Raw genomic sequence first — 27,438 nt, 5'->3', positions numbered from 1 at the left:
TCAATCAATATATTTTTTGCCTAACCCTTTTACAAATGGTAGTTATCTTTTCAGTGGAGCTGTTCACATGGAAAGAGCTGTTCAGCATGCATGAATAAAACACTTAGATATTTTTACCACTCCAAAGAAACAAGTTTAAAGTACCGAAGTAAGGAATTTGTAAGAAAATAAACTGAACTTCCAAACCATAAGTCTTTTACTTTATTTGCAAGAAGTTATGTAAAAATTAAGATGATAATCTTGTCCACATCACTTGTGACAGGGTGCTCCCGGTAATCGTGGTTTTCCAGGTTCTGATGGCTTGCCTGGACCAAAGGTAAGTAAAATTAGTGTCCAGTCTTTCGTTGGGTCATTTTTGAAATTCTCATACATGCAGATATATGGAAAGAAAGTATTCCATTAAAAGCATATGCTTCTGGGCAAATAGGCAGATCCTCAGAATCTCTAAGGGTAGGGTCAAAGGAACTGACAAATGCTAGAAAAGCATCTGAATGTTTTCAAACCAAAATGTCATGGATAAAAAACACTTTAAATCCTGTGATGTTCAGCTTTCTTTGTATGTCCCTGACTTAATGCTCTCTTATATTCAGATGTGGATGGGAGACATTGACCTGTCACTATTACTGTACTGCTGAATACATTGCTCTATAGTGAGTGTAGTATAGTTTTTCTAGGCTTATCCATTGAACAGATGGGCTTATCTGTCTTTGGCTTTCCTAACTGCTGTAGCACTTCCAGGGCAATGACTCACAGATGTATTTGGCTAGCATTTCTGCTGATTCTTAACTCTTCATAAGAATACAGGGATTCTAAATTCCTAATATAAATTTGTTTTATGGAGGAGGCCAGATTTAAGTAAAAATAAAGATTCAGATACTTTGGAACTCTTGTTTGCAAAAATATGGTCTTAATACAAGATATTATCTTATTTAAACCCTTCTCACTGTGAATGTTCTACCTATTACTTAATAGTCCATTGGTATCTTTCTAGGGTGCTCAAGGAGAGCGTGGTCCAGCAGGTTCCTCTGGTCCTAAAGGAGGTCAGGGGGATCCTGGGCGTCCTGGCGAACCTGGCCTCCCAGGTGCAAGGGTAAGGAACTAATAGCAACACACTATAAACCATGGCATTTTCCATTTTCAAAAGGCAACAATGAACTTCACAGAATTAAAAAGCTGTTGTGTAAGAACAGACTTATTCCCTCATTCTTTTGAATTGCCTTTTGTCTTTTGAAATGAAATGTGATTTGTAACTTTGTTCAGTGGGACCACTTAAAGGCCAAACTATCGGACTCTTTTGCCATGATGTCAAAAGCAAGATCCCATTTATCTTCAGAAGAAGGAGAAATAGCCCTGATTAGACCTGCAGCTGAAGGATGTGTGCTTGTAAAACACATAATTATCACAGAAAACATTAATTGAAGGTCAAACTTTCATTAAATTGGTGATTGATAACCTATATGGTTGAGTGGTACATGCTGTGGAAATTTTTTTCAGGAAAAATATTTGAGGAGAATTTGGAAGATCATAAAAAGAAAGAAAGGGTTTAGCAAGAACAAGATGTAATATAGACCATTGGGCAACAGCAGCAGAAATGAAGATGATGATCCCTTGGGACATTGAAGAGATGTGTAAAAGCAATAAAAGAGGGCATAGGAAAAGAGAAGATCAAAGACAATGAGGCGTGAAGCTGTAAAATAATTTAACAGTGAGGATGAGGACCTTAGCTACAATGAAGAAAATGTTGTGTAAAGAATATTTTAGTGTTTTTATAATATTAATTACTGAGCATATCTTTTGGATTCATTTAAATTTTTTTCTTGTTCTAGAATTCTGTGTACAACTTTACACTAATGTTATTCCCATTTTTAGGGTTTGACAGGAAATCCAGGTGTTCAAGGCCCCGAAGGAAAAATTGGCCCCTTGGTAAGTGACATATCAATTAGTCTTTTCCGTTAATGACACAATAATTTGAAAGTCCCAACTCACTGCAATTGGTTTTATTAACCTGAGTTTCCTTCATTTTTAAAGGTTCACCTTTTCCTCTAAGTGTTAACTTTAGGTTCCCAGCTCCTGAATTAGTGCAAATAATGTTCCTTTGGTTTTAGCTGTATCTGTCAATTGTTTAGCAGCTGCTGCAAGATTTTTAAATCTTTGCAAACTGAATATCTTTTCTAACTCTCTCTTTTTGGAAACCATAAACTATTTGTACCTAATGGTTCAATGATGATAATTGCATGATATTTGGTTAGCTCTAGCAGTCTGCCTATAACTCCATAAAGCACTCTGTCTGCTTAAAAGACATTTTTAACTGATAAATACAACACCAAAACCAGATTAATACAATACATATGCAATAATATGAGTGCTTTAACTAGTATTTACTAGATTCACCAACTTGCAAGTGAAAAATTGTACCTTTAAATGCGTATTTCAATTATAAGTAGAATTAGGGAAGTTTGTTTTATGTTGGAAAGCCATTTATCTTCCATGCTGACCTTTTTCTTCTGAGACTACTGAGAAAGTGTGGGTTCAGTTACTACACTCTGAGACATATATTCAATATATTAATGCTTTTTAAAAGCAACTATTTTGCTGAAACAATACAATATCTATTCACTTCAGGGCTGTTCTCAAGTTCCGATAGTGCTGGTTAGGCTCTGGTATCACTGGGAGTCATGTTCCAGGGATAAATAGGCTCATATGAGTAAACAGTGTTTTTAATTTGGTGTGGAAAATGCTGTATCTCTATAGGGTGCCCCAGGAGAAGACGGACGTCCAGGTCCAGCAGGTTCAATAGGAATCAGAGGTCAGCCAGGCAGCATGGGCCTTCCTGGACCAAAGGGCAGCAGTGTGAGTACCTAGCACCTAGTACCCAGTATCTGCTTAAGTTTCAGCATGTACGTGTATTTTAATGGATGAAAATAGTTGCTAAAAATGGTTATTTTTATTTCTTGAATTTAGGGTGATCCTGGAAAACCCGGAGAAGCAGGCAATGCGGGTGTTCCAGGACAACGAGTGAGTGCGACTGTTACTTTTTCAGTGACTATAGGAAATGATGCATTTCTGTTGTATATGCTCGCTATAGAAGACTTCTTTCTTTGTCGTTTTAATTTAGGGAGCCCCTGGTAAAGATGGTGAAGTTGGCCCTTCTGGTCCTGTTGGCCCACCAGTAAGTCAACTTTTTCAACACTGTCTGCCTGCCTGCTTGCTTGTATTTCCATCCATTCATTAATCTTTCTGCCTCAGTTTTTATCTGTCTTCATGCCAGTTGTTGATTCCAAACAAACAAGAAACATTTAAATAAGTAGTTTTCCTAGAAATATGGTGAGCTTTGTGTTGAAACATGTACATATTGATATTCCAGTTACTTTTACTGACCTTTACAAAAAATAGTGCAAAGTGCAAAATTTTCTTATAGTGCATTTTCCTAGCTTCTTTGATTTCAGTGGAATGGAATGTTTTCCCATCAGCACAAAATTTATTCTGTGATCTTAAATAAGGAGATAAGCTGTATCTTACTACATCTTTTAGATAGGGTATATGTTGACCTGAGATAAGTAAAAATATGTAAGAAACAAATACATAATTGAAAATACCTACACTATTCAGACAGAAGGAAAATGTGGAGTCTGCCTATATTTCTCTACTGTACACCTATTACTTTCTTTTGTGTAGGGACTGGCAGGAGAAAGAGGAGAACAAGGCCCTCCAGGTCCAACAGGGTTTCAGGTATGTGTGCTCATTTTTTTTAAGAGGAAAAAATAAACAGCCATGTCTTTATCAACTTAGATTAGAGAACAACAGAGTGATGCTTAACAAAATGATGCTCAGAATAATTAGTGATACTTAGTTCTAACACCAACTTTGTGTTCAACTGAACCGGCATAAGTCTTAAGTACCAATCTATATCCCTTGGGAAAACCTTTGTGTTGTTTTTTAGTTTTGAATTGGAGATTTCCAAATTTATTTGCTTCAAAAATGGAGCAAATGAGTTTTTTTGATAAGGAAGTAGTAATGAAGACCACTAGTAGTAGCAGTATTAAAATTAATCTCTGCTTATAGAGGACTTCAACACTTGTAGGACATATGCATATCAACACTAAAAATACATAAGGACTGTCATTTCTTTTTAGAGAAGAGGAAAACAGTTAGATGCTATATTCATGTAACTATTTTGCTTAGGGATCATTGAGGGCATAATCTTATTTACTGTGTATAATACTACAATTCATATTCTTGGTGTCTTAATTAAATCTGAATTTGCATAACATTTCATCACATTAGTGAGCATTTTATTTCCTTTTTTTACAGGGCTTGCCTGGGCCACCAGGTCCTCCTGGTGAAGGAGGAAAGCCAGGTGATCAGGTAATTTCTGTATAACTTAATGAGAATTCACTTCATAAGGGAGTTTTTACCTTTTCTTCTCTTTGTAATTTTATTTCCCACTGTGTTTCAAAGTGTGTACTGATGTAGTCTGCAAGCTGTCGATGTAGACTGCTTTTGGGTAAAATAATTACTGGAATCCAGCCATCTGCTTTGATTTGATTGGACATGCTCTCGAACACTGGACATCCTCTTGTCATGAACAGATACTATTCCCAACTAGCCACCTACATTCACAGTACTATGAAAACTATGAAAAAGTTTATGTCTAATTTCCATAACTATAATGCTTTCATTCTAATAGTGACTTCTCCTCTGCATAGGGTGTTCCTGGAGATCCTGGGGCTGTTGGTCCTTTGGGCCCGAGGGTGCGTATTCTTTTTTTTTTTCGGAACTAAACATTCATAACAGCACTCTGAGGTTGAAGGTTGATATACTATACAAACTTGAACACCCCGGTCAATATTTTTTTCTTTTTTTCACCAAGAAAATGATTATAAACATGCATACATTTTAAGATGGTGTGTTAGTTCTATAAACCAGTGACATTTTCATAGCTCATGAAGCTGTATTAATAGTTAAGTAGTTTGAGCTCTTCAGATGATGCACAGATTGCAAAGCTACTTGGTTTACAGCCTGTGAAAATGGCACTGTTATCCATTTGTTGAGTGACAAACTGTATTACGCAACTTTAAGGATAAAAGCATAAATACTTTTTTTTTTTTTTTTAATTTGATCAGTTCTCCTGGGCTCTTTCTTTGAATAGCAGTGCTGTATGCAGGGTGTATTTATCATTTTTCCTACCAGAATTGTTCCCTGCCTACTAAATATGTTATAATTTTCTGTTCTGTAGGGAGAACGTGGCAATCCAGGAGAAAGGGGAGAGCCAGGTGCATCAGGACTTCAGGGTGAAAAGGGTATGGCTGGAGGTCATGGTCCAGATGGTCCAAAGGTAATCTGAATAGAGATTTATGTTGCTGCGGTGATGTCATGTATAATTCTGCTGATTTGGAAGAATAAAAGAGAGATCTTTGTTATTATAAAATGGTTAACTTTTTATGAAAGCTATCTTATTTAGATGAGGGTTCTAGAAGTAGAGTTTTCATGCAGTATTGAATGTGTTATTCCAGTATAACAGTACGAATGCAATGCAAGGTAGTAAAACGTTGAGAAATCACATTTTGTTTTCATTTATATAGATCTAAATTTTAAAATATTTTTTGTTTTTCTCAGTAGAACAGAGCAAAGCCATTTCTAAACTGCAGAAAACCAACTAGCATTGGCCCTGTTTTAAGAACTGTGTCACTTCACATGAAGAGACAAAGCACGGTTGAGTGTTTAAAAGAAAATGCAGAAAACTGCAAGCCAAACTGCAAGCCCTTACTTTCACCTACATCTGGTTTAGTTGGGTCTGGGCAGATCACTCCAAAAAGTGAGTGCCTGTGGTACTATGGGACCTGTAATGCACATGAAGGACACAACTGTGAGAAGCAAAGCATAAATAAAGCACCTCTGTTCCTGGCAATTTCTGCCTGTTGCTGTCTGGTGTAATGGACCTATCTTGCATCCCATGCTTTGTCAAGGTAGAAAGAGGCTGGAGCTTCTTTTAGCCAGCCCTCACCCCAGGATGCACTGAGTGCATACTAATGTATTTTGGAAAGACTACAGTATTACAACTGAACTTCCTGAGTAATACAATGGGAAAAGAAAAGTATTTGAATATGAATTAGGTCCAAATTTAAGAAAATTATTACTTACAACTATACCCCTGAGACTGCAACTCAGGCACAGCCTAGAGACAGAGATACTTCTCAAATGAATAGGCAAAAATTCACATTTTATTCATTTCAGGGAAGCCCAGGCCCTAGTGGGACGCCTGGGGATCCAGGCCCACCAGGTCTTCAAGGTATGCCTGGAGAAAGAGGGATTGCTGGAACTCCTGGCCCCAAGGGTGATAGGGTAAGTCTGTTTATTTCTGTTCTGCTGACGAGAATTAACTGTCTCTTAATACTGTAATTGTTCCAGGATATGAACTATTCAGGATTCGGTGTCACACCTTTGACTTTCTGGGTATTTTCCATAGGGCGGCATAGGTGAGAAAGGTGCTGAAGGTACAGCTGGCAATGATGGGGCAAGAGTAAGTAAATCTACCGCTCTTCTTAGACCCACTCTCCACATAGCAGATTGCTTACTGTGTTAGTACTACTCACCTCATAGAGATAAACAATATTCAGCTTGCAGATATCATGGGTTGACAGTCATCTCATCCCACTTACCCTTCAAATTTGGTCTCTAAATTTTTTTCAAGATTTCTATGCACAGTGTTTTGGAAAGTTTCTGTTCCAAGCCCATGTTTTGTATGATAGATAATTGGAGTTAGGATGTCAGCAGAAAAGATTCTCAGAAGAAGAATGTTGATTTGGGATTTACCTAAGCTGAACAAGAGTAAAAAGGTGTAAAAGGCACAGGCAGAGTTCAGTAGCCAAAAAGCAGACCCACTGGCTCTGACTGTTGGGCTAAGTGGGATGCCTCCTTATCATTTAAATTGATTTGCTCTCTTTCTGCCCTGAATTTTGCAGGAAAAAATACCTGTAAATATACTGTACAGCACAAGGGCAGTGAGTTACTGACACTTCTGCAAAGCTTTGAATCTCCTGTGCATAAATAATGCAGATGGGCTTATATGCAGTAAACCCAAAATGTTCAAGACATGTTGCACTCACTCTCCTGCGAAGACCAGCTATCCAAGAATCCCAAGTGCAGTGGGTTTGCTGTGTATGCACTGACCATTTTTGCTTCCCAGAAGTGTTGGTGTTACTGTGTACATATATTGCATATATTTGAGATTCTTCAACTTTGCAAACCAGTTGGAGTACTAGCTGCTAGACATCTGGAAATCTGAGATAAATATGAAAGATCCTCAGATATCACCGGAACTAAATTTCTAGTTAGAGGACAGAAGGTTTTTGGAGAAACTGTAGCATGCAGAAGCCTTAACTCGGAATTACCAGCTGTTATCTGGAATTAGTTATATAAGTCAGATAGGATCCATAGATATAGAACAGCTCTTAGTTGTTAAAAGGCAAGTTCATAGCTTACAGTAACGAATAAGTAGAATACTTTAGTACATGTTGAACTGAACGTAGATCTCTCTTCTAAAACCAGGTATCTGCAGATATCTCTGCTCCTTGTCACTAGAGCACTGACAGCGATGCAGTACCTTTTGTTAATACATTTTTTTTAATTTCTCTACAGTCTGAAGCAGCTTCCAGGGCACCTTTTTGTGGGAGGGAAATCTTGTTCAATACAAATGTGAAGCACAAAATCTGTGATACTCTGCTTCTAGTGAAAGCAAATTATAATTGGAGTATCTAAGTATTCAAGAAAGTAGTATGTTTAGTGCTGCAGGATCGTTATATGCTGGTTGATTGGTTTGGATAGAGAGATTGGAACTGATTTGCCTAAATGTTGCTACGAGGACAAAAAGGACACTTTTCAGTTTGCATAGTATAAATAAATGAGTCTTCAAAGGTAATGATAAACCCTCTTTTGTTATTTTAAACAGTGAAGTACTAGCAGAAAAGATCTAGAGAGCTTCTGTGCAAGTGAGAGAAAAGGACCTTATGTCCTCCTGAGAGAGCAAAATAAAGCCAGAGCTTTTTGATCTTTGGTCTTCATAGACACTGCAAAAAGGAGATGATGAAGTTAGTGAAGAATGAAAGAATGAGGGAAAGCAGGGCTTTTGAGATACGGGTTTTCGGTCACTGGGAGAGAAAATGCGAGTAAATTTTAGATAAAGAACACCCAACAGACTTGCAGAGGTAAAGGAGAAGAATTTAAAGGAACTAAAATGCGCATGTAAATGGTACATAAGAGAAGTTTTAACTGAATGGTTTTGAAGCTTCTCTTTTCTAACCTCGTTTTATCTTAATTTGTTCAACAGGGTCTCCCTGGTCCAATAGGCCCAATGGGGCCAGCAGGTCCCACTGGCGAAAAGGTAACTGTATTTTTATCCCATTCCCTACTGAAGTTTCTTAATACCAGCACACTTTATTCGCACTTTCACTACTCCTCAGAGAAGTTATCTGGGAAATAACCTTTAATTTTATTTTAAGGGTGAACCAGGTCCTCGAGGTCTAGTTGGTCCTCCTGGCTCCCGTGGAAACCCTGTGAGTAAACGTGTTTACTTTTTGCCTGGCATGAGTTGACAAATATTGCTAGTATTTAACACTGATCCAAGCTAGGCATTTTTCTCACTGGTTGATAGGTTTTCCTCTTTGTCTTCTCTTTCCTTTTTAGACAAAATCTGTAGTGCCTGTCTCGATGCTTTGTACTTGTAAAACTGTTGTCATATTTTGTCCTGTACTGATGTTAGGGCAATTTCTGCATAGAGTTACCCTCATTTACCTCACTCCTGAAAGCGTGTCACCACTTTTAATTGTTTCAATCTTTTTAAAAGCATGCCTATACCAGATACTACTCTACACATATAAATACTTAACAGGACAATTGGCAGAGGTGCATCTTGATCTAACTATGTTAACTTGTCATCTGCTGCCTATTTATGATTTTAAGGATTTTAAAGGTTGGCTTTGATGATTAGGGAATTATGGGCTCAGCCCTTCTAGATCCTTGATACTGCTTGGAATTGATTAACTCTGTCATAAATCAGAACAACCATACTTCCAGTATAAACTGGAACAGCTTCCACTCCTCTGGGGAGTGCTGGACCTTGGTAGCAGTCATCTACTTCTTTTCCAAAGAAGCATTCTGTGGTAAGCTCAGCTGAAGCAGCTCACAGCCCATTCTGACCTCACAGTAGTGAAGGTGTTTGAACTACTGGGGTTTTTTTGCCCTGTCTGTTTGATTGGAAAGGTAGGTTTGCATAGAGTGTGTGCTCTCACTGAAACTGGTTGTGAAGAGAGTTTCTCCTATTGTGGTTTTAGTCCTTGCACATGTTTTCCTTCTCTAAATTCTGAAAGTTCTTGAATTTTTATATATAGTCTTGAACACATGCTAGATCTTAGCATCGTAGTTAACACTGTGTTTATTGTGTGATTAAATGTGAGATGAACACATTAAGTGCATGACTATTGTGTGATTAAGTGATTATTTGATTCTGATAACTAGAGCAAGAATATAATTATACTTATGATAGTAAGTAGTTTATATCTTTTCTTCTTACTTGCAAATTATACTGTATATGCAAAGACTTTTTTGTGAAAAATAATTATTATTCATATTTTGACCAGGGTTCCCGAGGTGAAAATGGCCCAACTGGTGCTGTTGGTTTTGCTGGTCCTCCGGTATGTGTTGTATAACACTAATCCTTTACTCATGCTTTGACACGTTTCATTTCTTACATTACGAATAATTCTGGAGTATAATTCTGGAACACGAGTCACATTTTTGTTACAAAAAAAGCTGTTTCTTTTTCCCATTATTATATCATGTAAAGAAAAGGGCCAATAAATACCCTAGACAGTTGAAAAGTGTTTTTCTTGATAAGATTATGTAATTGTTCACCAGATTTCATATCTTCCTGAATATGCTGTGTTGTTTTCTTTGAGATTAAAATGAGGAAAGTTATAAATTGTCATCTGCTGAAACGTAGCAAAGATTTACTCCATGAGAAGTTGAAGTTAGAATGAATAAAAGGAACAAGTGGAAAGTCTGTGAGTTTCAGTGAATACCCCAAACTTTCCCACAGCTGACATAGTGCATTTCAGACCTTTCACAAACAGTTAAGCATCTACTTCTCTTGGGGCGGAAAAATCTAAAAAAGAGAATGTTTGTTGAATCCCTTTTACTTTTAGATATGTAATAGCTGCCAAGGAAAATAGAAAATATATAGATGGTAAAGGGTCTAAGAAAAAGAAAAATATGAACTAGATTTGACATTTTTAATGCAAATATTGACTTGAAAGAATTTTCAGAATATCCCATCTGTGATCCTCTAAAGACTGTGGTGAAATGTTACAGTTCTCTTGAACTGTCTCATTGAGCAAATGCACTACTACTGTTTTCTGGGCTGAATTGTTCTGGTTTTTTTTTGCCTTCCAGAAATACTCTACAGAATGACTTTCTCGGACTGGAAGGTTTTGGTATTTTCTGACCTGATCTCTCTTCTCTTTATTACTTCTTACAGGGCCCTGATGGTCAGCCAGGTGTGAAAGGTGAACCTGGGGAACCTGGACAGAAAGGAGATGCTGGATCTCCAGGACCACAGGGCCTTGCTGGATCTCCTGGTCCACCAGTAAGTATAGAGAATGTTATCAGAGAACCAGTAGCATAGACTGATCTTGCTTATTTAAAATGTCCTGAGTGTTCACCATCACACCTCTCTGTCTTCTTAGGGTCCTCCTGGTGTTCCTGGTCTGAAAGGTGGTCGAGGAACTCAGGGTCCACCTGTAAGTAGATTTAATTTTCTGCAACTTGTCTATAAATAATTTAATAATATAATTTTACATAAAATGTTTGTAAAGGAAAAAATGCACATATCTTTCTTCATCTCAGCTTGCATTTAACAGACTGTAATGATAACAGTTGCTTGTTAATTGAGCTAAGAACATTTCAGGTAAAAAATCCTGTATTTCTTTCTGTAAAGTTGTCATTAAAATGCTTTTTAGGGTGCTACTGGATTCCCAGGATCTGCTGGAAGAGTTGGGCCTCCAGGACCTACTGTAAGTTAATTCCCATATTCCTAATAGGTACATTTTATAAAATGATAGTTGAAATCCTGAAGACTAATTGAAACAGGAAAAATGAAGCAGTGTTCGTGACCTGATGCTATAGCTGCTTGTTAGCACAGACTTCTGCGACTGCAGGTTTGCATCCTACTTTATTAAGTAAAGCTTGTTAATCTTGGACTGTATCCGGTGTGTCCAAGTTAGTGCAAAACTTTCCACTGAGTTAAGTAGGCTTTGGTTAGGCTTTGAGCTGTTCAGACTGCTTGGATGAATTAATTGCTAGCAGAAATGAAACTATATCCTGTATCATCTTGTCCTTTTTTTTTCTCATTTTTTTTCTTCAGTGATATCTGAAGTTAGGGGAGTTTTTGTAAAACGAACAGGCCCCTGCTGGGCTATGCCACCTGTGAAGTTATTAATGTAATCTACTAAAATTAGGAAAAAAGATAGCACCAAGAGAACTCTCACATCTAAACATTTGCAGAAACACTGAAATAAAAAAATTAGCTGTGGCTCAACAAGTAAAAATTCAGCTCCATTTTTCTGTGTGTCATTGTCTTCATATGTCTTTTTAAGTTTTGATGAAAAAAATGACTCACAGTCATTGCGAGTTTATGAAAAGGTGAAGAGAAGTTGAAGCAGCTGTATTAAAAATATAAATGTGAAATCTTTCAAAAGCATTTTGGTAAATGGTCAAAAGTACAAGAAAACACTAATTTGGGACAAAGGGAATGGAAAGTTTGAATATGAACTTTGGGCTTGATGTTATTGGAAAGAATGAATGAGGGTGAGTTTTCTGCCTGTAATTGCACGTCTGAGATTAAAAAAAAAAAGTCCTTTGAAGGAGGAAGTTTGGAATTGCAATGGGGCAGGGGGGAAGAGGAGTGCAGCTTGTACATCATTTGAATATCCTGGAAGTCCAACACCACTGTAGATGAGGTGATACTAGCTTGGGATCATCACATATTGGTCCTTTCTTAGCATAGGTGTATTTACAGTTAATCAAAACGCAGTCCTTAGAGTTTAATTGTCCTGATAAGAACAAAGTCTAGTGTGATGAGGTCTTTTAATCTTATTAGGGAGCTCCCGGGCCTGCTGGGCCTATTGGTGAGCCAGGAAAAGAAGGTCCTCCAGGTCTTCGCGGTGATCCTGGTTCTCATGGCCGTGTGGGAGATCGAGGGCCGGCCGGCCCCCCTGGAGGTCCTGGAGACAAGGGCGATGCAGGGGAAGATGGGCAGCCGGTACGTTCTTGTTGATGGTATTAATTCTCTCTAAGCTAACTCTAGGCTTGATCTTGTTACCTGTGTTACTGATAGTGAAGTGATAGTAATGTTTTATCCTTTGTGGATTTCAGGGCCCAGATGGCCCCCCTGGTCCAGCAGGAACTACTGGTCAAAGAGGTATTGTTGGTATGCCAGGACAGCGAGGGGAAAGAGGCATGCCTGGGCTGCCAGGTCCCGCAGTAAGTAACAATCAAGTCAACGTACCAGTCTTCAGCATTTTCATTGGCTTTGTGAGTTTGAGAGCGTAGTGCCCGGTGCGTGAGGAGAAAGTTGGAAAACCCCCATTACAGGATTTAATATAGAGAGAGTAATGAATAACTAAACCTCATGCAAATGCATAAGGTGGAAGATTTTATTTTTGCCATAATGGAGGATTGGAACCTGAATTAAAAGTAAATGGGTAATAATGTTAAGACTTCTAGTTAAGATGTTAGAATTTGACTGGAAATCAGGTATTTAAAAAATAAAAACCAACCTCACACTTCATTTAGGTACCCAAAGGCCACCTAAATGGGAGTAAATATTTTGTAAATGTCATTGTGAACAAGTCTTCAAAATTGCCATTTGGCCAATGGCAATTTTTGGCCATTTGCTTTCACATGGGATTTACAGATATTTCTTAGAAAGCCTAAGGATCCAGGAGAGCCATTAAATAGAGTATTAGTAAGTCATTAAATAGAGTATTAGTAAGAGGGGTAGTATAGAGGACAACTGTACACCACTGAATTCATGAAGTCAATTTATAGCTAAAGAGAACCAGAGATTATTGCAGGCTCAGAAGTTGTGTTCGTGCTGAGACGGACAAAAAATTTATGTTAGTTATTTCAAGCTGCATTACTTTTTTCCAGAGTCAGCAAGCCCTTGTCTGTCATGGATAATGCCACCAGACATATTGACGTATCCAAGGGAGTGTGTGCTTAGAGTTACTACTAGAAAGACTAACTTGAAGGGCAGCTCCTAGTCAAAGGCCTATTCAAACAGGTGTTATTAAAAAGCAGCTAATACAATGAAACTGTTTAAAAATACATATTACATAGTATATCAAATATATATTGAAAATCTATATGAACGCTTTCATTAATTCTCAATTTTTGGAAGTTACAAATGGTGGTGGTATTTCAGATTATGGATTATGGGTTCATAAGTAGTGTTTTACAGGCAGCAATTTTCTTGTTTCTTCTTTATTTTATGATTTAAATTATGATGTGATATTTCTCATCTTTTTTAGGGTACACCAGGAAAACAAGGTCCCACGGGGCCACCGGGTGATAAAGGTCCTCCAGGACCTATAGGCCAGTCAGGTGCCACTGGACCTGTAGGTGAAGCTGGTCCAGAAGTAAGTATTTGGAACCTAATACCATGAAAAAAAAGGCAGGAGTCTAGCAGTTATTCTCCTAGAGTTACAGTTAGAGATGGAGAACACCTTTCTAGTTCTTTGTTCTCATACAAATGCAAGATTACAGAGCAAATCAATAATCCTATTTTTGGTTCCCTAACTCTAGGGACCTGCTGGTAATGATGGTACTCCTGGACGAGATGGAGCTGTTGGAGAACGTGTAAGAATATATTGTTTTATTAAGTCGCTTTTGTAAATCTGCATTTTATTATTTATTATGGCAAGTTATTTCTCTTCATTCAGTTTCTGTGAATGGAGGACTTCTTTTAAAAACAAACAAACAAACAAAAAAACATATTACAGCTTTGAATAAGAAGTACCTCTCAAAGCTGAGGAAACCTGTCTAAGAACACTTGCCTTCAGAAACTTAGACTTGAGTTCTTACAGCAAGAATATCTTCATAAATCATAATTGCTAGAAAATAGATTAGGACGCTAAAGTATGATTTAGATAAATAATGTTGAAATTATGTTTCTCAGGGTGATCGTGGTGAACCTGGACCTGCAGGCTTACCTGGTTCCCCAGGGGGTCCAGGAACTCCAGGTCCTGTTGGCCCTCCAGGGGATGCAGGTCAAAGAGGTGAAACTGTAAGTGAAGCCTTTTATTTTTGTCTATCAAAAATACATTGTATATGCTTTTGTGTATTCCCTCACATGTCATCTCTATGCGATCTTTGTAGGGTTCTCGAGGTCCAGTGGGTCCCCCAGGTCGTGCAGGAAAGAGAGGCTTGCCTGTAAGTTTTCCATAGTCACTGTGGTTTAATCTGAGGTACTTTTTACAGGGGAGTGTAAGGGAAATTGAACCCAATTTAGAATGATGAATAGCAATTGCACTTCTAGTGTTCTGACTCCAAATGAATGTACAATGTCTTCCAAGTTGTAAAGCTGTACAATTCTTTTTTAATATACTAGTATTCCTATGCTTTCTTTAAAAGTAGTTTCAGAGAAATAACAAATGCTTTTGAAGTCTCTCTATTTGGACAGCAATGCTGTCCAGATGATGGATCTGACCTGAGCTTGCAAATGGCTAAAGTCTGTGTTTGACAAATCAAATTTTGGGAGAAGTAGGAAATGAGTACTGAAGAGAAAGGCAGATTTTTAGATCAAAATGTCAGAAATGTAACAAAATCACCTGTTCCCATGAAACTGCCTTATTCAACTCACAAGAGTCTGACTTCAATCCAAATGGAAAAACAAACAAAACTCATCTTTTTCTGTTACATAACTTATTTACAGTCCAAGCTGGGAGCAAAAACTTAATCTCAAACTTGGGAAATTCAAAAGAATGCTGTCCTATCCCTAAGCATAAGTCATATGAGGAAAAAGAAAAGTTTATTAAATAGTTAGCAATAATGATGTTGTTGATAAACTATTTGGAATTTTGCATTGAGAGATTTAGCGTGAAATTTGGGCTGAGAAATACAGAATTGAAAGCAGAAACTGTTTTTTCCAATGATTTTTTAAATCAGTATAAGACGTTTGAAACTGTCAAAAATACCAAGAATGAAATTATGACAGTAATAGAACCAAGCCATTTGTACTGGAGAGCCTGAACACTGTTGATATTTCTCAAAATTAATAATTCTGCTATGTAACTTATTTAATATTTTTATTACAGCGGTTTTTTGAGTGTATGATAGAGCTAAACAGACTAAATTTACTGCAAGTATAATTAAGCACAACACTGTCTTATGTAATTGTTTACTTATTTTTGGTAAAAATTAAGATTTCTAGAGCTGCCCCAGCATCACCACCTTTCTAGGTTTACTAGTGAAGGAGGTTGGAGAGCAGTGTCTAAAGCAAAATGAATTTTTTTCCAGTCCAGAATCTTACATTTCATCACTGATACTTACAGGGTCCCCAAGGGCCTCGTGGTGACAAAGGTGACAATGGAGATCGAGGTGATAGGGGCCAGAAAGGACACAGGGGTTTTACTGGTCTTCAAGGTCTTCCTGGTCCTCCTGTAAGTTGTTCTGGTTTTATTGTAACTTTATTTTCTTGTTACCTGAACCATATTTTAAGAACATAGTTATTTGAAATACATAAATAAGTACAAGAGCTAATTTTTCCCAGTAGGTGCTTGCCAGCGGCCTGACTGTCTGCACTTGTGCTTTGCAAGATTTGCCTTCTGCTCTTGTTCTATTTGTGTCAATCCAAAGGGACCAGTCACTGAGAATCTATGACCTGGCAGCACAGGATGATTACAGAAGTTGATAGTTACGAAGAAGCACATTACAGTTTAGAAGACTTTTTGCCAGTGTCACAGTATGTCTCTAAAATATTTGCAAGGACTTCCTGATTGCAGTGGCAATTGGTTAGCAATGCCATGAAAAGCTTGATTTTTTTATCATTTGTTCACTGATCCTGTGCAAGAGCTGAAAGTTTCAACATCCAGGAAAAGAGTCAATAAAAAGAACCCCAAAACATCTTTCCGCTTCAGAATAGTGCTGACAGTTACTCTTTTGTAACCCAGGCTGATTCTGAATGTCACAAAAGCAAGGCTGTTCTGCAGGAACAACTTTATACATAGCCAAGCACCAGTAAATTCTACTCATCTAAATTTTGATGGCTGTTGTTACTGTGTCTTTGTGGCAGAAGAGAGCAGTAGGATGAAAATGAATCATAAGAGCGAAATGTACTGCCCATTGTTCATGCATATTATAACCCTACGCCTGCATATTTGCAGATATCACATGCTGTTTTTTTAAAAAGCTAAAGGAATATGCTTTAGATATCTCGATGATACCCTAATTTCTTTCATTTAGGGTCCTATTGGTGAACAGGGAAGTCCTGGCATTCCAGGCCCTTTCGGTCCTCGGGTGAGTATCATGTTTCAGGTTTTGGTATTTTCCCCACTGTCACGTTTCTATCTGGTCTTCATTTTTAGCTTACTGGTATTTATCAGCTTCAGTATCATGTGGTGATTAACAGTACTATCTTTTGCTGAGGGATGTTACCTTGTTTAATATAAGAAAGCTTTAACATAAGTGTGGCTTATAGCCAGATAAAAAGGTCAGTTCAGAATCACTATGGTGCCACAGTCTCTTTATACAGAGACTTTTGCTACAGCTGATGCAAAGAAACCATGCATGTGGCAACTCTGCTTACTGCAACTCTGCCTTTCATACCCTCTATGTATGTGATTGACCGAAAAGTAGCGGAGAGATATGGCTCCCTAGGGTGTTCTCAAGTCACAGGATATCTCTGGGTCTGTATACAGCTGGGCATAAAGCAGCTACTCCAAAGTTTGGGTAGCACTCAGAATTGAATATACCTGTATGGTTTGGGAAAAACACAGCTGATCCGAGGCATATTGTCTCAGGCAATTGCCTTCAAACAGCATTGAAACTGCCACCTTCTTAATTTTAGAGAAGAAGAAAAAGCATGATTTTTAAAAATCTGGTAATGGACAAAAATAATTGTATTGCATCCTGAAGAGATAATGCTTGTAAAAGGCTTTTTTGATAACTTTGTTATCAAATGCTAAAACATATTCCTTCTTTCTCTCATTTTGTCCAGGGCCCTCCAGGTCCGGTTGGTCCTTCAGGCAAGGATGGAAGTCCTGGACCACTTGGGCCAATTGGACCTCCTGGTGTTAGAGGAAGTGTGGGAGAAGCTGGACCTGAAGTAAGTTGGTGGGAACATGGAGGGAAGAGATTACCTTCAAATAAGGAAATTTTTTACACTCTATTGCAGCAATTTCTCAAACGTCCATGAGCTCAAGACAAATCATAGGATTAGATATACTTTCTCCAACAGATAGCTAGGGTAACTGTGTTTAAAAAGGGCTTGCATCCTTCCCACTATCTTCTTCCAGACCTGTGAGTATCCTAGTCTCATCCATCTGTGCTATCCTTAGACCAATCTGAAGCTACTTCTTTAATTAGCTGACTGGACCCTGCTGGATCTACAGCGCAGCATGGCTATTTGACAGTTTGTGCCCTAAAACCTCAGGCCTAAGCATAGTTCACTGGGTGCATGTGGAGACAGCAGTAGTGCAAAGTCAGCTTTCATGTTGGCCCTACCACTAAATTAATTCCAGCCACATGAAGGTGACACTGACTTAAGAACAGACCCTGAATGCCAAGAGCATACTCCATCATGCCTTGCATTAAGGAAATGCTTCAGTCCAAACTACCAGCCCAAACTCTAACACAGATCTCAGCTGACCTTCAGCCTACTCTGAAGTTCACAGGCATCACCATGAGCTAATTTGCAACAAAGAAAAAGTAGTTTGACCATTTTGGAAAAAGTCCTAAACTTGGCTGAATGCCCTCCACACATTTGACATTTACCAGTCTGTGTTCTCCTAAGTCATAAAACATAATACCATCCCAAGGAATATAAATAAAAAATTAGAAGGATTTGAGAACAGCCTGATATGAATGATCATATGAAGAGTTAAAAGATTTGCATTGCTTATTTTGGAGTGGATATGGGAAATGTGGAATAAAGGTACCTAAAATAATGAGCAACATAGAAAAACAGTTTCTGCTGTTCTTTTGTCTCGTAACACAAACATTCATGTTGTTTCCTGTGTTTATCATGTGCTAATATTTACCCTATTTCATTTGAATTTCTGCCAGTTCTCATTATCTCCACTTCTGCTGAAGCACCAAGACTTGAAATAATAGCCTGTGGTAGAATACAGGAATATAATGTGTATCCAAATATTTCATCTATATAATGAGACAGTACAAGAAATACTGCATACCAGTATTTTTAGTTTTGCTTTTCCTGACATTTGTGTGTGACTCTAAATTAGAACCAAAAAACAAGAAATAACAGTTAAGTGCTGCATTTGCCAAACACAGAATGTGTTAGTTTGGGTGTGTGTTCTGTATTAAACATTTGGAGCAATAATTGCAAACTCTGAGGTAATTAATGTCCAAGGAAATGCCACATCCACATATACCATCTGATGCACCAGAGCATCAAACTTGCAATGAAGATATATTACAGACCTTCTGCTGCCAAAGAAGAGCTGGCAGAGTCTGCAGGTGGAGATACAGTGTGTACCACCAGACCTTTTCTTTCTCAAGACTCAGTTACCTCCCCAAGTATCACCGTCCAGGTTGACAGAAGGACCTCAAAACCCCTCATTCAGGAAAATAGCCTTACTCTGGGAAACACCAATTCTGCCAAATAAGGATGAAGTGGATTCTGTGTCACATGTTTGTAGACCTGTGGCCAGAAAGCTCAGCACTATGCATGATTAACATAAAAATATTTCTGGTGCCCGGTTTTCCCTTCAGATTTTACTAATTGAAAGTGTGCCTGAGACAACTCAGTAGAAACAGGAATTTTAGATTGTTCTAAAAAATCACTTACAGCTGTTGGGAGTGCTAAGAAATAAATTTATTAGGCAGGGATTTGAAGGAGGAGGGAGGAATGGCTTAAAAAAATGGAATCAAGAGGCCCTTCCTTGCTGACTTTTTCCAGCTGTTTAGTCCAAAAGCAGGGAATAAGAAAAAACTGAGCAAGGTAGCAAAAGACAGGCAGTGAGGACATGAAGCAGAGAGAATGCCTCTCATGTAGTTCTAATCTCTTACCTTTGTTCCTGGGAGCATGAATTGGTTATCTATAACTGAATTTTGCCTGTGCCTTAGGGTGACCAGCCCTGAAGTTTTGCTTTATTAGTGACTGGCTTCCCTGCTTTATTAGTGACTGGCTTCCCTTCTCTATCATTTTGCCTGGTTGACTCAGCTGTCCCTCTATTGCCTTTTTTGTTTTTGTTTTTACTTTAGGGTCCACCAGGTGATCCAGGCCCTCCAGGCCCCCCAGGCCCTCCAGGACACCTTACTGCTGCCATTGGTGACATTATGGGACACTATGATGATGCTATGGCAGACCCACTACCAGAGTTTACTGAAGATGAAGCAGCCCCAGATGATCACAATAAAACAGATCCAGGAGTCCATGCGACACTGAAATCACTGAGCAGCCAGATCGAGACTATGCGCAGTCCTGATGGTTCAAAGAAGCACCCGGCACGGACTTGTGATGACCTGAAGCTTTGTCACTCCTCCAAGAAGAGTGGTGCGTATAAACCATCTTCTGTATATGCCATATTGTTCTGACTTATTCCAGAATATATTTGGGTCGCTGAAAAAATACGTAATGCAGATTTTGATGGTCTAAACTGACATTCACACTAGGAGCTCAAAAACTTCTCAGAAATGTATCATTTCTTCTTACCTATGAAGTGTATTTTCTGATGTGTCCCATATTTATTTAGTTAGATGTATTTTTACATCTGAAATATTTTATACTTTCATGGAGTGCTACTTCTAGTGTTACCACCATAGAACACTTCCATGGTTGCAGAGATGGGTTGGTATGTCACTTGTTAATTTTTGCTTAATTTTTGTTAGCTCGAAGTGTTGCCCGTGGGTGCCCAGTGCATTCCATTGCTGATGACCTGTGAGTGCTTTCCATCCAGAATTTTCTGCTGCTTCTCCATGTTGGCAATTCGTAGGTAGTAATATACTAACATGCCAGTTAGGAGTTTGCCTAACATATACTGGTTACCAGTGATAAATGAGAACAGACTGGAAGGCAGAGAGAATCCATGGCAGGCCTTTCCAGCTTTTCCCCATTTCCTGAAACTTTGCCTCCAACATCAACAGTCGGGGAAGCTGCCATCAGATTCTCATATGCAGGGAAAATCATCTAGCTATGGTGTCGTCTTTATGCTCTGAGAGATTCTAGGAGCTTTGCAATGAATTTAAACAACCTTAATAACCTTAAACAACTTCCAAGTCTGAATTCCTTGATCTTGAAGTATTTGAAATACTGATCAGCTTAAGGCAACATTATAATGTATATCTAAAGCACACGTTTAAATACACACCAAATTGTTACATGAAGAGTATGCCTGTTTTTCTTCTGTTTGTATTGTCTCCCCAGTTATTTCAGGAATCTTAATAATATAGCAGAGTCCACATTTTATGTTCTTTGTAGGTGAATATTGGATTGATCCTAATCAGGGATGTGTTGAAGATGCTATAAAAGTATACTGCAACATGGAAACTGGAGAGACCTGCATTTCTGCATACCCGTCTACTATACCACGCAAAACATGGTGGACCAGCAGGTCATCTGATCTGAAGCCTATTTGGTATGGCCTTGATATGAACAGGGGATCACAGGTAACTAAACACATTTAATTTCAAGAATTCTCTTTTATTCTAATTCCTTCTGGTTTGGAATTTTATCTGCTTTACTGAGCAGAGTCTGCTATGATCAGAACTTTATAAATATTGATAGACTGGTGGATATTCAATCTGTTGTTATTATCATACAGCAATTATAGGAAGAAAGTCTGGGAGAAACTATGCAAGTATATCTCAGGCAGGATCAGCTATAACTAGACCACTGCTGGTGGATGTTTATTTCTCTTAATCCTAAAAACTTAAACTTCTTCAGCAATCTGTATTAGTAACTCTCTATCGTTGTCCTGAAAAAGTGTTTTCTTTTTTTAAAATTTTGATGTATAATTTAAATAACTTTTGTTTTAATTGAAATCCACTCTTTCTTTCAGAATACTCTTCACTCCTAAGAAAGAAAAAGCCTCCTTTTTCAATTCTCTCAACTAAGCTGGTTTTAAAGAAAGCATGGTTGTTGTATCATGTGTGTCAGGAATGTTCCATGCCTAATACATCAATGTCTAGACAGACAAAAATCCCTCTCTTAGCTTTCCATGGGATTTTTCCATCTGTGATAACTTCTAAGAGTAGGCTTAATGGTGCTGCCAAATAACATAAGTTTATGCTATGCAAAGTATATAATTATTCCACCAGCTTTTGCCTTTTTGTTCCTAGTTCATTGAATAAAAAACGTAGAAAGTATTTGCAGTTTTTATTTCATAGGGAGTAATTAAACATCTTTAAAATGTATATTTGGTGGGTGAAAATAATCATGCCATTATCAGCTAGATTCCTGATGACAGTTCAGAACTTTAACAATTGGGAGCAGATATGATACTGGTTGCATTTTTAAGATACTCAGTGCTTTTACTTCCTACTAAATTCAGAAGAACTTGCCATCACCCATAATGTCACGGTTGAAATATAGCTGCCTGCAGAGCTACAAAAAGGGTTTTTGTAAGTCAGATACTCTTTGGCAGAAGAAATTATCTCAAGGAAAACTATAAAAGAATATGTAATTTTTGAAAACATTGTCAGATTTGATAACTACCAGTACGATCTGTGTAATAGCCACATACACCCTTCAGATATTTAATGTAATATATATGCTTCTGATATCACTAAACATAGATAACACATTTTGTATATAATGACAATGGCAATACATAAGATTTTCTCTTTTTTTGGCAAAGCTTAGTGGAACGTGCGCATTTTTAGTCATTCCTAAGTGTGGTTTTCTATGTTGCGATCATTTACAAAGCATGAATAAAATGAAAACTGCACAGGTAAAATTGCTGAAGTTTCTTATAGAAACAGTGAAAGAATATAAAAACATTTTTCAAACTTCTGCCTAAGTTAGTTTTATAATGTCCATATGCAAATGTATAGGTATTTTTATTTAGTCAAACTTTTGCTGTTGATGATGTTTCTAAATAAAATGTAAACTCTGTAGAAAACTAGCTCCTAAAGTTGTGATATAGTAGGTACAGCATAAAAGCATTTTCTGAGATTGATGTTTGTTATCTAGTTTGAGGTTGCTATAATTTACTATTTCATACATAATGTTTAGCTCCTAGCGAATCCATTTTTTGAAAGAATGCAGTATTCATTCCAAAACTTGAAATGTCTGTGGAGGCCCAAGTGCCTTCCAGAATAGGGTCAGTTGTTCACTTTCAAAGTTTCTGCATTATGATCAAAATTTTTCAAAATGCTCCCTGCTACAGGATGTCTGTATTTCTTGGTCCTCAACTTGCAGCAAATCACAGATGAAATCATTCTTAGATTTTCTGTCATAGGCCTTGTGCTAATCCTGTCTGGAAAGGATTATGAGAATAGCAGATATTTATAAAATTCACACACTTTATACAAATTTTCATGTAATATATGTTAATCTATTTTGTATCTTCACAGTTTGTGTATGGGGATACTGCTGTCACTCAAATGACATTCCTGCGCCTTTTATCTAAGGAAGCTTCCCAGAATATCACTTATCATTGTAAGAACAGTGTTGGGTACATGGATGACCAGACTAAGAACCTGAAAAAAGCTGTAATTCTGAAAGGCGCCAATGACCTGGAGATCAAAGCAGAGGGAAACAGCCGATTCAGATATACTGTTCTTCATGACAGCTGTTCTGTAAGTTCTTTTTATCATTTGGTATGGAGAAAAAGGACTTTTGTCTTCTAATACTGTCAGTTCTTCCTCACTTTAGCAAAAATTCATAGAACCAAGATAATTAAAATGCTGCAGAATTTCAACATGAATTATAGAAGTAACTGATCAAATAGATATTTTAATACAGTTCTAGGCTCACTTAATGGAAGTCTGCACTATTTAGAGGAGATTTGTAAATTACTGGTTATTAGTGAACATACTGAGATACATATCTTACCATCTTGCATTTCCCAATACTTGTTTACCTCTGTGTGGGATCCCGCAAAGAAACCAAGTAAATTCAAGCACTTGTTTGCCAGACGAATAGGATCATTGCAGCAATACACTAAAGTAAATTTGTTGGTGCTGTGGCTGACTTAGCTGAAAAGGAGAAATGTTGCCACAAAAAAATTACTGATGGGAAAAAAAACGATCAAGTAGAAGTTGCATAAGTTTTTTTTCATGTTCAATAACATGCTTGGCCAAGATCAAGATATTGACAAAATATTTTTAAAGTTAGTTTTGCACTTTACATAAATTAGAGTGCGTGTTACAGGAGTGTAGCCCAAGAATACGTGTGCAGGAGCATATTAACACATAGGGAAGAACTTCCTAAGAAGAAGAAAAATCAATCCAGTTTGAGGAGAAGGCCTTAATGTATCCGTCTAAAGGATCCGCTCATCACTGTAAAACAAATTATACATTTTAAAATAATCAAGGTGCAGTGCACAAGATTGTGTGTTGTTCAGTGGAGATACAGTGAGATCCTTCTAAAATATCTCAGCTGACTCACCTGCTGGCATTCAGTCTGCTTCTCACATGAGCTCTGGCCTAATTCTTCCTTTCTTTGTTTTTCAGAAACGTAACGGGAATGTGGGCAAGACTGTCTTTGAGTACAGAACGCAGAATGTGGCGCGCTTACCTGTCATAGATATTGCACCAGTGGACATTGGCAGCACTGACCAGGAATTTGGAATTGAAATTGGGCCAGTTTGCTTTGTGTAAGAGAGAGGGGGGAAATTTACACACTACCCAGCAACAGCAGCAATTAAACACATGAACTTAGACTGAAGTTAATCCTGAGACTCTTGAAGTAATGGCTGATATTGGATCAGCATTGTATATACAGTTCTTCTTAAATGCCCAGCCTCCTTTTGAATATTTATTTTACTTACAAACCTTCTGTTTAAATGATTGAAATTAACTTTTTAGTACAACAGTACAATTTTAAGAGGACCGATGATCACCTTTTAAAAATAATCTGAATCTTTTCTTGCTTTTGCTTCAGATTATTTCAAAATTTACAGGTATTCAAAATAGATAGTTTTAATGTGGGACTATGTAAAGCTCTAAGGATTATTTCTTTTGCTTGGATGCATGCTGAGTAACAGAAGAGTAGAGCGCTTGTGTGAACTGTTTGTTATATTTCAGTCAGGTCTACTCCCTCTACCCCAGCATGTCTTTCTGTGGTTGTCAGTAGGATAGCCATTCACAGAAATCTGTCTTTTATAGAATAAAATCTCTTCAAATAAGACCATCTTAATTTGGCATTGACTTTCCTGCACTCTGCTATGTAATAGTCTGTTCATAAGAGGATTCCACAGCCATGATTAATTTATGAAGTAAAAATACTACTGGGGTAATACAAGTTTTCAGTAGAACTGCCCCATATATAAAGTTTAAGGCCTGACTTCTTACTTCTCAAGGTATACCCATGTAGTTCCATTAAATTATCATTTATCTTCAAAATACATGTTAAACCCAATGCTTGTTGATTTTCCAATACTTGTCCATCTAATAAGCCATTACATATCAAATTATACAGATGTCTTATATATGGTGCCAACGTATGTATGTTGCAAGTCATTCACATGTATACCAGAGCGTTTGCTAATAAAGAGAAAGAGAGTTTAGAAATTCATTATTTTTTGCTGACATCCAGACATGCATCACCAGTAATTTTTGACTTAATGGCCTTGAGTTGTCAAGGCAGGGAAGTTCCATCATTTCTTAGCATGAGCTACCTCATCTCTAGAAATTGGGATGCATTTGATATTCTTGTTTTTATTTTAGATATTAAAAGGTGCTATGCTTCTGTTATTATTTCAAGAACGGAGATAGGCAGGGCAAAAACAATTAAAAAAAGTGATGGTGCTAAATGACTCTGTAGAAGGCTGATAAAATAAAGACGCCTACTGTCAATGTCATTTTCAGAGTTTAGCTGTTAGGCTTATGGTGTGTTAAAGAACAATGTTACAGTGCATTTATCTGTTGGTCATACAGTATATAGAATGTTTTGTACCACCAGCCTGCTTTATTTTGTAAAGCATGTAGGTACAAACTTACTTAGTTGTTTGTTTCTTTACTGCATTTGTGCTCTCCAAGTTTTTTGTTTGTTTCTTTAAAAAAAATAAACAGCTGGGGCCATCCCTAAAGAAAGTCATGCACATAGCTTTATTCATGTATCTTTGCAAAGCATTTAATTAAATACATGCTTCTTGCTATGTCAGTGGTTTCCTTTTTGTAGAATTCCTTCCAGTGTGTCCCATATCAATTAATTTCCAGGAATGTGAAAATAGAAGTATTTAAGCTTTTTTAATTTTGTTGCTATTTTAAATAACTTATTTGCGATGCATTCACCTGAAGTATTTTAAACATAGGAGTATAAAAGTATTTTGAATAATATTCTCTTTGTGACAATTTTCACAAGATCAGTGTCAGTTTGTATGGAGCAATCACCAGCAATCCTAGTCGAGCTACCTGACTAGTGTTGTCTGAAACGCCAGAGAATCAGGATTTTTATTCCACGCTGAATAAAATGTGGTCCTCAGTTTAAATTGTCTCTGATAGAACACAGTTGCTAGACCAGACATAAAGTTGCATTGTAGAGAGGAAGGCAGGACTTTATGCCTCTTCCGTCCTTCCCAAAGGGCAAGTATTCAAGGAGACTGTGTGTGTCCAGGTTGTCCATATGCATGTTTGCGTATGGGCTGTGAACAGGGATGTTGACGAGTTGATGCGGACGTTAGCTTTCTGGACCCAAGCAGTAGCTCTGTGATTTCTTTTTTACTAGCACAAAATGGTTTCTAGTAATATGTAACTCATGAGTGACCGTATCATGTGGGATCCTTGAGAGCTGGTGGGTAATGTTCATAATTTGAGGTGTAATGGCAAGCTCAAACGAGTTCGTGCAGAGGTGGCTGTGATCGTACCTCTGTATGACATCTCTCAAAGAGCATAAAGTAAAGAACATTTAGAGTATAGATGCATGTTTGAAAGTTATTTGTAATCTCTGATTTTTATCAGCAGAATATGATAATCCATAATAAGTATAAATGTTTTGTGAGGTTATTGAAGAAGAGTGTTTTATTATGAGGGACTTTTTTTTTTCTTTTCAAGTCTCTCTCTTTGCAACTTCATCTCCATTAAAAACAAGTCAGTAAAATCTCAGCTCAAAATTAAAATTCTGTTACTTACCACTCGTAATTTGGTGGTTATTGTATGTTGCCAGTATACAGAGAGGTTAACGATGGTTGGGTAGTTTACCTTGAAGTGTGTACAAAGGTGTGTTTGGATTCTTTTGTCATTTCATTTTAACCAAATAATCTGGATTTGTAATGTTGATTTAAGGTATGTGTATCATCACTGTAATGATTTTATCCCTGTGTCACTGAACTTCAGATATAAAATATCAGCCTTGACTCTGCATGCAGTTACATAGCTGGTTATAGGTTTGGGAACACGCAGAGCTTCGCTAGCGCAAGGGGCCGTGTCAGTGGGAGAGCCTGTCCTTTTTAGTATCTCACTGAGTACAAAATATCAGCCAGGTATGAAAAGCAGCAGCTTCGGCTGGTAGGGTTCAGGTCTTTTTTAGCACTGGTTTTTCTCCTTCAGGGCTTAGCTTTTATGCAGCTGGACAGTAGAATCCATATTGGGTTTCTTTTCTCCTGCAGTGGCTCCTAACACAAACAGCTTTTTAAAGTGTATTTTTGTGTTATGTTTCTTCCAAGTTAAAACTTCGAAAGAATCTGGTCTTACTGAGGCATGGAAAAAGGCAGCAGATCTCTCAGATATGCTCAGTGGGCTTTGGAGGTTGTGATAAATATTCCCAGAGATGAAAAAATGTGTTTTTCTGCAAACACAATGAACAAAAAATTGGGATTCAAGTATTGCAGAGCCTATTCTTGTTTTGCTATTGACTAATTTTAATAATCTTTTACCTTTACACTATATTTTGAATGGAGTTTAGTTATGCCTTCTCTAAGAATAAGACTTTATTTTTTTCCCTGCTTGACACCTTCTCTTAATTTATTTTGAGCAGTAGGAGACATGACTGAAGACAGAACTGGTCTTAGGGATACAGTTTACTGGACAAATCATTTAACT

General features: G+C 37.5%; 1 protein-coding gene across 1 annotated transcript in view; it reads left to right on the top strand.

The window, feature by feature from the left end:
• The window catches only part of COL5A2 (collagen type V alpha 2 chain), a 118,834-nt gene extending 93,339 nt beyond the window's left edge, over positions 1–25,495 (top strand). Inside the window, exons 24-54 of the mRNA XM_026096058.2 lie at positions 263–316; positions 992–1,090; positions 1,870–1,923; positions 2,752–2,850; positions 2,962–3,015; positions 3,116–3,169; positions 3,676–3,729; positions 4,312–4,365; positions 4,707–4,751; positions 5,237–5,335; positions 6,235–6,342; positions 6,467–6,520; positions 8,327–8,380; positions 8,499–8,552; positions 9,636–9,689; positions 10,532–10,639; positions 10,740–10,793; positions 11,013–11,066; positions 12,152–12,313; positions 12,427–12,534; positions 13,584–13,691; positions 13,858–13,911; positions 14,231–14,338; positions 14,431–14,484; positions 15,606–15,713; positions 16,516–16,569; positions 17,270–17,377; positions 19,498–19,789; positions 20,714–20,901; positions 22,810–23,034; positions 23,911–25,495. Coding sequence (XP_025951843.2) covers positions 263–316; positions 992–1,090; positions 1,870–1,923; positions 2,752–2,850; positions 2,962–3,015; positions 3,116–3,169; positions 3,676–3,729; positions 4,312–4,365; positions 4,707–4,751; positions 5,237–5,335; positions 6,235–6,342; positions 6,467–6,520; positions 8,327–8,380; positions 8,499–8,552; positions 9,636–9,689; positions 10,532–10,639; positions 10,740–10,793; positions 11,013–11,066; positions 12,152–12,313; positions 12,427–12,534; positions 13,584–13,691; positions 13,858–13,911; positions 14,231–14,338; positions 14,431–14,484; positions 15,606–15,713; positions 16,516–16,569; positions 17,270–17,377; positions 19,498–19,789; positions 20,714–20,901; positions 22,810–23,034; positions 23,911–24,057 — 2,922 coding nt within the window. The 3' untranslated portion in view covers positions 24,058–25,495. The remainder of the gene's footprint in view (positions 1–262; positions 317–991; positions 1,091–1,869; positions 1,924–2,751; positions 2,851–2,961; positions 3,016–3,115; positions 3,170–3,675; positions 3,730–4,311; positions 4,366–4,706; positions 4,752–5,236; positions 5,336–6,234; positions 6,343–6,466; positions 6,521–8,326; positions 8,381–8,498; positions 8,553–9,635; positions 9,690–10,531; positions 10,640–10,739; positions 10,794–11,012; positions 11,067–12,151; positions 12,314–12,426; positions 12,535–13,583; positions 13,692–13,857; positions 13,912–14,230; positions 14,339–14,430; positions 14,485–15,605; positions 15,714–16,515; positions 16,570–17,269; positions 17,378–19,497; positions 19,790–20,713; positions 20,902–22,809; positions 23,035–23,910) is intronic.
• The last annotated feature ends 1,943 nt before the right edge of the window (positions 25,496–27,438 follow it).

The sequence above is a fragment of the Dromaius novaehollandiae genome, chromosome 7 (genome assembly GCF_036370855.1).
Source record: "Dromaius novaehollandiae isolate bDroNov1 chromosome 7, bDroNov1.hap1, whole genome shotgun sequence".
NCBI lineage: Eukaryota > Metazoa > Chordata > Aves > Casuariiformes > Dromaiidae > Dromaius > Dromaius novaehollandiae.
The sequence above is the reverse complement of the archived record's forward strand: the minus strand, read 5'-3'. Positions and strand labels throughout refer to the sequence as shown.